An 11,789-nucleotide genomic window follows, 5' to 3' on the forward strand; every position below is an offset into this window, starting at 1 on the left:
CAAAGTATTAACCAAAGTGCCCTTTGTAGACATATTACTAGTAAAATCTTAAGAATAATTTGTTTGAGACCAGCATATGGTTAGTGATTACATTGCTGGACTCCCACATGGCTGACCACAATTAGAGTCACATACCTGGAGGTTTGAAACTCACAATGGGTGCATGAGCGTGCATGCCTAAAATCTCAAGAGGAGACTAGAAGAGAAAGGACTGTAGTGTGGCCATCTCCCCTGGGGGGGGGGTTGTGTGCCCGCCCCCCCGGGGGGGGGGGGTGAATTCTCATTTTTGGTCTCTCTGTCTCTCTGGCTAGCACATGTGCCCTATAGCAAAAGCTTCTCTACAAAAAAAAAGGAATAATTTGTTTCCCATATATCATTTGCCTAGATCTCCCTATAATCCCACCAAAAATAAAGCAAACCAAAAAAAAATCCTCTGTTTAAGAACTATTAAAAATAAGTTATTATAATAATTATAGAAGTAAAACATAAATATTTCAGCCACAAATATCTAAGAAATATGTAGAACCTAATGCATAATTCAAACACTTGCCTCTGGAGTTGCTAATGCTTTCACAGCATTCAAGTCAGATCCTGAAGAGAAAGTATTCTTTGCCCCACGGACAATGAGGCCTTTCCCCTCTGTCCAATTTTCCAATTCTATCACTTTGTCCAGAAGTTGGAGCATCATAACACCTGCCAGAGAGCAGAGGGATAAATTACAAACATACATAAAAATTGGAAAAATAGAAATAATCTAGAAATCATAAATTGTCAAGTAGGGTCTGTATTTTACACACATTTACTGAATACCTATCAAGTACCTATTACTCTGGTATTATGGCATATCCAAAAAAGAAGATTATGGAAAAGACTTTAAAGAGCTTCTAACAGGGACCAGCAGTTAGCATAATGGCTATGTCACTGGACTCCCATGTAGTCGACCACGGTTTGAGTCCCAGACCCGGTGGTTTAAAACTCACGCCGGGCATGTGTGTGTGCATGCCCAAGATCCTGAGAGGAGAAGGGATTGCGGCATGGCCATTCCCCGAGTAAACAAATTGAAACAACTGATCTAGTTTAACTTCTTAAAAATTCTTACCTTTCTTATTTTTCCTGAGCTAATATTAAAATTAATTTTTATTCTCTAAATCAATTGATGGTATAGAACTATCCTCTCTAATAAACTAGCCACATGTAGCCCTTGAGAACTTGAAATATGGTAGTCCAAATTGAGACATGTAGTGACTGTAAAATAAACACCATATTTTTAAGATTTAATTTGAAAATATAAAGGAAAACTTCCATTGTTTAATATCAGTTACATGTTAAAATAGTATTTTGATATGCTGAGTTAAAATAAAATGCATAATTACAATGACTTTTACCCATTTCTTCTTACTTTTTGAAAAAAAGTTTATTTCCTTCTTCTGTAAGAGACAGAGCATCAGCAGTTGGTGTGATGGCTATATCACTGGACTCCATGTAGTCAACCATGGTTCAAGTCCCAGACCTGGTGTCTTAAACTCATGCCGGGCGCAAGTGCATTCATGCCCAAGATCCTGAGAGGATAATGGAGGAGAAGGAATTGCGGCATGGCCATCCCCCCTGAGGGGTGATTTCTCACTTTCTGTCTCTCTGGTGAGCGCACGCACCCTATAGCAAAAAATTTTCCGAAAAAATAAAAAGAGAGAGAGACAGACAGAAAGAGAAAGGCATCTCTAATAGGACCCTCATGCTGCAAATCCAATCCCAGTCAACCTGCCCAGAACACAGGCATGTATGAGTGCCTGGAATGCTCAGGGAAGACTCAGGATGCAAACCCAAGACATTTCCCATGTGGTTATGTTATTGCTGTCCCACTGCCTGGTCCTCCTTTTTCTTCTTTAATTATGACGACTAGAATACTGAAAACTGCATGTGTGACTCACATTTGTGTCTTGCATTATATATATTTTTTAAAGAGTTATATTAAACTTTATTTATTTTAATTTGACCAGAGAGAGACAGAGCGAGAGAGTTGTAAGTAAGAAAGGTCCAGGACTCAAACTGCGGTTAACCATGTGGGAGTCCAAGCACCCTTCACCACCATGCCACCTACCAGCTCCTCTTGCATTGTATTTCTATGGTCAACACGGGTACACAGAAACATCTCTCAATTCTGGTAAATGGACAGGAAGTCATCTTGGGTGTAAAGATTCATGACCAGGAGAGCCTGTAGTATGGTAGTTACGGTTGCTGGGTTCTATATGGCTAACTGCATAGTTTGAGTCCTGGACCCTGTGACTTAAGAAATACACCAGGTGCATGTGTATGCAAGCCTAAAATCTCAAATGAGGGAAGAAATGGAGAAGGGATTATAGCATGACCATTCTCCAGAAAGTATGCTTTCTCACTCTCCATCTCTCTTTTTCTCTTTTTCTGTCTCCAGTGAACACACATGCTGGAAAAAAAATTTTTTAAAATTATAGTAATAATGAAACAAAAACCCATTACCAGTAATTTACAAAATTTACATTCTATTGAATTATGTCTATAGGTATGGTTGTATATAAAGTAGATGCATGAAAATTTATTGAGATGGTTTTAAGTCTGACATTTCATATGTTACTAATGACTATAATTTAATTCCTATGAAATACATAACTGACAGGAAGATGTTATCAAAATCACCTTGAAATGTGGGTAGTGGGTGTCAGCAAGGTTACTCATTAACTCTTACATAACATCGTGATAGCATAATTCAAATTAAAGTTGATTTGTAAAAATTACAAATCAACACTTGTCTTGAATCTACATGTCTCTTAAATTATAAAAATCCTTATAAGCTACAAGTGTTGATTAGCAAATAGAAGGTATTTACTCTATCCAAGAGTTACAAAAGGTCAAGAGATGACCAACTGTAAGGTCCCCACTTAGACCTTAGTTGTTATAAGACATCCATGATTCACAGAATTACGTGGTTAAAACTTTACAATGACAGTCTTAATTCACAGGAAAAAAAATTTAAGCTAAGGAATTCTCATTTTTAGGCTTTTCTCTTTACTTTTAGAAAATATTTGAAACCTTCCCATTTTTTTCCAGTGGCAACAGCTGAAAACAAATAGTCATTAAGTGTTTAATAAATTTCAGTGAAAAAATACTCATAAATATAAAAATATTCAAATATTCATGGTTAGTAAAAATGCTTCTGGTTCATGTTACAGAGTTTTTCTGGACTTCTTTTGGTTGTTATTGTTCTATAACAATTACCAGGACTTTCAAAATTTCTGTCACCAGAGCAAAGAGAAAAAATATGATAGCAAGTTAGTTTTAATGTCATTCTTTATTTTAGAAAAGAAAGCTCTCCAATACCTGAAAAGGCATTCATTTTACTTGGATTGTTCAGAGTAAGAATGCCAATGCCATTGTCTTCCTTCTGAAGGTCAACGGATCCACCAGGAAACTGATGAAGTTTCTTTTTTACTTCTTCTTCATGGAAGCCATGCGATATACTATAAAGTGACAACCCTGTTTGATGTAGCAAATTTGTCCTTACAGATGTCTTCAGCAGACTATTTGCCATTTCTGGAGAAGAAATATAAATATATAATTATCCAGATAAACAGACACTTTTCTAATATTATGTGTTAACTGGCTCTGCTGATGTGCCTCTCTGTTGAATAAGGAGTCTTTTCTAAAAGCTCTCATTCAGGAGACAGTCAGTATGGAATTCCTTTTCTTTGTTTTCCTTCTCAAATCAAATAATTCACAATGTGTGTTATTTAGTAAGTGGTTGAGAGATGACATAATTCAGTGAATTTACGGAGATCCAATAAATACACTAGGAAAATTTAGAAAAAAACGTCGCTGTTCATTTTGATTCTTAGTCCAGGCACTCCTCACTAGGTCATTAAGCGAATTAGTTAAATGAAGAGCTTCTCATGTGTCTTGGCACTACAGGGTGTGGGTATATCTTTTTCAAGAGACATCACATGACACCACAATAGGATAATATCATTCGATCCATACAAAAAGCATACATTAGATAAAAGCCAGAAAGCAACAAAGCACACTACATCAAAATAATATAAAGCTGGCATAATTGTTATAAGCTTCCTTCATGTTCATGACTCTCCCATCCTTAACCACTACTCTTTCTTTTTCAATTCCCCTTTCATCATTTTTAGATCCCAGTGGTCAATGTATATAGGAAAAATAGGGAAATACACCAAAATATATCATTCAAAATGAATTCTGAAAACTTTGCTTTCTTAAAAACAGTTTTGAGGGAACCAGCAGTTAGCCTAATGGCTATGTCGCTGGACTCACACGTAGTCGACCGCGGTTCACATCCCAGACCCGGTGGCTTAAAACTCACGCACATGTGCGTGTGTGCCCAAGATCCCGAGAGGAGAATGGAGGAGAAGGGACTGCAGCGTGACCATCCCCGCTGGGGGATGATTTCTCGCTTTCTGTCTCTATGTCTCTGTCTGTCTGGCGAGCGCACGCACCCTATAGTGAAAATTTCTCCAAATAAAAATGATACTTTCATAGATCTGGTACATTTGGTCCTTCACTTGAGTAATATGGAACACATCCCATTTTTAGAAAAAAAAATTTTTTTGAGGGGCTGGCAGGTGGCATGGTGGAAAAGGTGCTGGACTCCCACAGGGCCAACTGCAGTTTGAGTCCCAGACCTGGCACCTTGCTTTCTTAATTTCTCTCTCTGTATCTCTCTGTCTCTCTCTGGTCAAATTTAAAAAACAATAATAATAAATAAAACAATTCTAAAAACGTTTTGGAAAAACACACCTAAAAAGTACATTATCAACTAAGGCCCATTTTTTACAACAGGACAATATTTTTTACTGGATTGTTTTACACAGAAAATAGAAGTTTGGCTGTATTCTAAGAAGAAGTAAAGAAAAAGCTGTCTAGGTTCTTGGCTTATGGGCCATTAAGTAAATTAGACTTACTATAGGATTTTATGAATAAGAAATTCATAGGAAGGATTCAAGTGCACAGACAGCACATGAATATGGTAAAATATTTGTCGTGAGATTATTTTGTAGCAATTCAAGAGCACTAACTGAATTCCTACTAGTGATTTCCTCTTTGCTAAGTCGCATAGAGAAAGCACTGTTATGCTCAAAAAGTTTTCAGATTCACCAGAGAAACAAAATACACACACATAAAGCTAAAGTACTTCAAATATCTATTTGAATATATATTATTTTTTTTTAATTTTATTTATTTATTTTTTTATTTTTTGAGAGGTTTTTACTATAGGGAGCATGCGCTCACCAGACAGACAGAGAGAGAGAGAGAGAGAGAGACAGAAAGCGAGAAATCACCACCCAGGGGGGATGGTCAGGCCATAATCCCTTCTCCTCCATTCTCCTCTCGAGATCTTGGGCACGCACACACACACGCCCGGCGTGAGTTTTAAGCCACCGGGTCCGAGATGCAAACCGCGGTCGACTACATGGGAGTCCAGCGACATAGCCATTATGCTAACTGCTGGTCCCCAGTCTCTTCTTTTATTAAACTCTATTAGAGATCTGCATTAATAAAATGTAGTCTTATTTCATAAAAGGATATCTTTCTTTTTAACCAGTAAAACTTGTATTAAAGGATTTCTATAGGAACAAGTGAATCTGAAGACATTAAATCAGTGCATAGGATTATGATACTGTTTCCCTTCATTCTTTCCAATTTTTAAAATTCTAACTGTAATACCACAAAAAAATCGAGTAACATACCATCTCTGCTGGGAGTAATTAAAGGAAAAGAAATTCAGATATGTTTTTTTGTTTTTGTAGTCCCTTCTGAACAAGCTATTGGCTGAAGGACATACACTTAAGCTATTCTTTGAGTCATATATTGTCAGGTATAGTTTTTTCAAAGATTATGTTAGAGCTAATCTATTACAGCATGAAAAATACATAGTTCCACTCCCCTTACCAAAGCAAATTTAGAAAATTAACAGTAATAAGTACCTGCTACAATTTGAATGTTTTCATTCCCTTTAAAATTAATATTGAAACCATCTGCAGTGCAATATTGACAGATGAGGTCTTTTGGAGGCCATAAGGGCTCTATCCTCACAATGGGATTAGATATCTTTTTAAAGGATTTCAAAGGGAATTGGTCTTTCTTGCCTTTCTGTTTTCTGCCATGTGAGGACTCGTATGTACGGATTCTTCTTCTATAAAAGATAATGTGTTCAAGACACCATCTTGGAAGTAGAGATACTGGTGGCTTGATCTAGAACCTGCCAGCTTCCAGAACTGTGAGAATTAAGTTTCTGTTTTTTATAAATTACCCACTCTCAGGTATTTTATTATAACAGTGCTAAATAAACTAAGACAGACCTACATTTCTATTTAACAATTAATTAAAGTTTACCTTTGTATGCAGCTTCCCTCTAAAGACCTGCTTACTGTCAAATTTAGAAAAAATACAAAAGCTCTCAATCAAAATTCTCACTCTCAGCTTTTCTTCCAAATATGTACATTTTTAAAAATGAATTACCAATATATTAAAACTCTTTAAAACCTGAGATACTCTGTCAGGTCACTTTATAGTTGCCTAGAATTATAAGTCTTTTGAATGGATAAGAGCATACTTTATAAACGGGTCATCTGAATGTAAAGTGTATATAAAGTACTTACAATGCAGATCTATTTATGGTTATAAAACTATGCAATACTCGTTTTCATATATTACTTCTATGAAAGATAGAACCTCAGTTCACTAATTTATTTATACTTTAATTCAATTTATTATATTTGGTCAAAAAAGAAGACAATTAAAGGTGTGAAGAATGAAGGATAATATTGACTGAATCACCTAATTCATGTTTTTTAAGTTTAAGTTTTGGGACTAGGTGGCGTGGTGAAAAATACATAGTTCAGGTTAAGGGCACTGGACTCCCACATGGCCAACTGAGGTTCAAGCTCCGGACCTGGTAGCTTGCTTTCTCACTTTCTCTCCCTCTCTCTCACTCTGTCTTTCTCTGGTTAAATTGAAATAAATATGGTTAAATAAAATAATTCTTTTTTAAAAATAAAAAGGGTAAGTTTCAGAATATGGCTGTGTCCTATTTCTTAACTTAGGTAACAGATAACAGGTTATTTTTTGTGTTCTTTAAATTCTTATATATTGTATATTCTATGTATGCATGCCACATTTACTTCTCAATAAAATGTTTGTTGTTGTTGTTTTTAAGGTTTTTGCCACAGGGCATGTGTGGTCGCTGAAAACTGAGACAAAGAGAGAGAAAGTGAAAAATCACCCCCAAGGGGGAATGGCCATGCCATAATCCTTTTTCCTCCAGTCTCTTCTGACTTTGGGCATGCATGCACATGGGTCTGGTGTGATTTTCAAGCTGTTCCGAGATTTGAACCACAGTCAGCCATGTGGGAGTCCAGTGTCTTAACCTCCATGCCATCTGCTGGCCCCTAATTTTTTTTTTAACTGAATATTATCATTCCAATTTTGATTATCAAGTAATCTCTCTAAGCTTCAAAACTGTAATTTCAAAAGTTTCTTAAGTACTTTATTTCTTTACAAACAAAAATTTAACTGTATGAAATTTCTTTAAACTGGCCTCTGATCAGACTGCTACTGGACCACTATTACTCCATCAGTCCCAGCTAACAAATCTCTGGTCCATTTGACAAATACTGCATTGGGAGACACTGATGATAATATAGCCTATCAGTGTTTGAAGTCTCAGACAGGTCTGGTAACTAAGAGACCTTCTTAAAAATAATGGTATTTCTTAAAAATTGATGCATAACCAGAAAACAGCAGAGAATTAGGTATGAGATAAATGGTAGCACTTTCGGGATAATCTGCTTCCACTAATTTAGAAAATTCTTAGGGACAGAGACTGCATCTTATTCACAACCCTTAAAACACAGGGTTTTACATAAAATACTAGTAGAACCATGTGATACATAATGTAGTCATTACTGGGGTTTTTTTAAAAAGAACTATTTATTTATTTAATTCCATTTGTTATTATTATTATTTAATTTGACCAGACAGAGAGAGAGAGAAAAAGGGAAACCAAGAAAACAAGCCACCAGGTCTGGGACCAGAACGGTCAGCCATGTGGGAATCCAGTGTCCCCAACCACAACACTTGCTGGCTCCTAATGTGGTTATTACTGCTTAGGTATTACAGTACCTAACAATCATTTCCTAAAGCTAAGGTCTATCTTTACAAAACAGAAAAAATATATTTTATTGCTATGTAGCAACAGAGTGAGGATATTACAGTTGGCCAGAGAAGTAAAATTTCTTTCCACTAGCCTCTGATAAGACTGCCACAGGGCCACCATTACTCCATCAGTCCCAGCTAAGAAATCTCTGGTCTATTTGGCAAGAGTTGCTTGTCTGGTTTTATTTGTTTTTTTTTATAAAATGGGTTTGTATTACAACATAATCTCTAGTGTATCATTAGTCAAAACATTAATACTTTTGCAGCCAGCAGATGGTGTAGCAGTTATGTCACTAGACTCCCACATGAACAACCACAACCCAAGTCCCATATCCAGTGGCTCAAAACTCACATTGGGTGCGTGTGTGAGCACCCCCAAAATCTTGGAAAAAGAATAGAGGAAAAGGGACTGCAATGTAGCCATTCATCCTGGGAGGTGATTTCTTACTTTCCCTCTCACTGTCTCTGTCTCTCTATCTGCAGTGAGCACATGTGCCCTAAGGCAGAAATCTTTTAAAAATAAATAAATAAATATATACTTTTTAATACATATTATATATATGCTTTTTTAAATGAGGCTATTAAGTAATTGACAATTACATTTTCTAAGTGTAATATCTATAATACATATTTTATAAGGGTCTGATTGGTAATATTCTAACTCTTCCAACTATTTGACCAGATCTCCCTCACAAGGATATTGGTTTTTATAGGTTAAGGATAGCCTAATAGCGTCTCTGTAACTTTCTCAAAATGAGAGGCAATTTATCCAGTAGGTACTAAAGTGAATATAAGAAGGTCTTCAAAAGGTCATGGAAAATGTGTACTATGAAAAAACTAAGATGGTTTCCTTTTGTGTGTGTGTGTGTGCCAAAATAAACCTATGTTTTAATTCCATTTTTCTAGAACTTTTTAAAGTCTCCTTGTACTTAGTAATAATTATTAACAAATTAAATGAGGACCCCCAGACCTGATCTGCTATATACTCTTCTTCATGATTTTTTTTTTCCAGAGAAAGATATCAGTTTTGAGCTAAAGACAAATAATTCAGCTAAAATACTGTTGCTTCCTACCAGAGGCAACAAAAGGAATTTGATTCCACCAGTACTGGGTGACTGTGGTTCAAGTCCTGGGCCCAGTGGCTTCAAAATCAAATCACATGGGGCACTTGTGCTTGCCTGTTTGCCCAAGATCCCCAGAGGAATGGAGGAGAAGGGATTGCTTCATGGCCAAACCCCTGGGGAGTGATTCCTCACTTTCCCTCTCACTATCCCCCACACCCACAAGCCCACATACCATAAGTCTTAAAAAAAAAAACAACAAAACACTATGGTATATGAAAGTACAAGTGAACAAAGGAAAAATGCATAACATTCAGATCTTGTATAAGCATATGGTTAAACAATCGGTATTTTGTTTTTCTTCCAGACTCACAAGACAATGAAGAGGTTTTTGGGCATTCAAAGTTTCATAAACTTTCTTCAGGGCAAACATTATATTTAAACTTTTATACAGAATGCCTTGCTGTTGCCCACAAAGCAGACTCAGCTCAGTTGAGTGAGCTCACAGCCAAGTCACTGGAAAGATCAGATATTAGACTCTCCCAGAATCTAAGATCTCCTCCCACCCCTGCAATCTGCTATCTGAGATCAAAAGTCTCACTCTCCACATTTTTTCAAGTTCTGCAGAGGCGGTCAAATACAATCCCCTCCATGCACAGGGAATAATAATAAGATCTCTTAAAAGCCCTTACTTATTTTATCATCTGTTAGAATCACTTAGTCCCAGAAAGTGAACATGAATCTATATTTAATAAGAAAACGATCAGCTTAAGGTAGTTATGTATAAAAAGGGAAAATCAGAAGTATTTTACTTTAGATAGTCAATGTATAGCTTACTTCCCAAGTTTTGATTTGGTTTAGGCTGTCATCATATAAACTACCTTTCAAATCTCATTACATGTCACCAACACCTCTTCCACACACAAAATAAAAGAAACGCAGATAAGACTTGCAGTTTCTCAAATCCTCCATGTTTTCTGACGGTTCCAACTTTGCACACACAATCCCTTTACCTATTACACTTTACTCCTAAGTTAATTCTAAGTCACCTCCTCTAACTATCAAGACTACATAAAGACTCCTTACTGTCTGCTCTCCCTTGATAGCCCTCTCTGATGCTTTGCTGTAATCTCTTTAACCAAATCTTCCGCCTAGACTATCTGCAATAGGGCATTTGTAGTGCCATAATTTTCTTAGAGTAAATTCCATACAGCAATTTAAAATAATCTGGCCAGAAACTCCAGCTACCCTGTTTATTAGTCTCACAACTCACCCTGCTTCAGCTCCATTCCTCCTCAGAAGCTGATCGGGCTTAATGAATATGAATTACTTCCTGTGCTTGTTCACAAGGTTGGCCAGTAAGATCTCCAGAAAGGATTGGTACTTATAACTATGCTCCCCCAGCTCCACCCCCAGCAGATTTCACAATTTTGCTTCTTCCCCAAGATGATGTAAGGTCTCAAATAAATGAGTCCTCTGTTATCCCAGCTAGGGGCTGTTTATATCCAGTTTGCATCTCTAACTCCTAGAACTACAGCGGAGTTGGCTCTCAGATGCGAAAGGGAAGAAAGAAAGGAAAAAGTGATGATTTCGAGGTCCTCTTAACCCTTTCAACCTCCAATAAGAGGTTCAATGAGACAGAAGTGAGATTTCTGGCTAGGTAGATAGGCTAAGGAATCCATGGAATGGAGAATATGAGACAAGATGGAGTCACTTTAATAGAAATTCATTTGCTGCTCTCGCTAAAAATCAGTTATTAGTTCCCACTACTTGCTTACACAGAAAGTCGCTTGCAGCCTGCTTAAGATAATGAAAGCTAAAGCCAACATTCCAAACCCAGGGTGTAACCCCGAGGAAGGACCTTGAACAATATGTTCTTCTTCCACGTTCTTCCACCTTTCTAAAATGTAGGGCCATCTATCGACGAGGCTAAAAATAGACGAATTAACCAGTCCTGAGAAAACTGTCCAACTCAAGGACCATGATTAACTTAAAACTCCCTAGCGGCAAAACACACCTGCACTGGCATCTCTTATAAGAAAGTTGTTGGTTGGTTGGTTTTTTTCCCTGCTCTCTCTTTGGATAAAAAGTAGTTTTCATATAGTTTTTTTTTTTTTTTTCCTTTTTGTCCAGGACGGTATAACTGGGCCACTCCAACCCCTGGGTGAAGGAGTGACCCTATGCGGGTTCCCCCTTTCACTTCGCTGGAAGCTTTTACTCTTTCTTAACACTTTGCTTACTAACCTGTTTGTGTTTCTAATTTCTCAAGTGCGTGGAACAAGAACCCACATAAGGGTTGGGACTCATCAACACAGAACCTTGTCGTTAGTAACATCTACAGTTTTAATCCCCTACATTGATGTTCCTTGCAATGTATAGCGTCAAAAGCATTATTGTGGCTCAAAAATATTCTAGAACTAAAGAACCCATACGAAAACTGGTTTGCATTTTGTTGTTGTTGAAAAGCTGGGTGCAAGAAACAAACCGTATAAGAAGTTTCAGGTAAACAAGATAACTTAA

General features: G+C 36.9%; 1 protein-coding gene across 3 annotated transcripts in view; it reads right to left on the reverse strand.

Annotated features, from left to right (window-relative positions):
• Window positions 1–549: 549 nt before the first annotated feature.
• LOC102478961 (ethylmalonyl-CoA decarboxylase) overlaps window positions 550–11,789 on the reverse strand; it is a gene marked incomplete at its 3' end in the record, with an annotated part of 12,363 nt that continues 1,123 nt past the window's right edge. For 2 of the 3 annotated variants that reach the window (XM_027770227.1, XM_027770226.1), the window contains 2 exon segments: window positions 550–693; window positions 3,352–3,564. In XM_027770227.1, the coding sequence (XP_027626028.1) occupies window positions 550–693; window positions 3,352–3,562 (355 nt within the window). 3 annotated transcript variants of the gene reach the window in all.

This window comes from Tupaia chinensis, unplaced genomic scaffold (assembly GCF_000334495.1).
Source record: "Tupaia chinensis unplaced genomic scaffold, TupChi_1.0 Scaffold000117_2, whole genome shotgun sequence".
Taxonomy (NCBI): domain Eukaryota; kingdom Metazoa; phylum Chordata; class Mammalia; order Scandentia; family Tupaiidae; genus Tupaia; species Tupaia belangeri.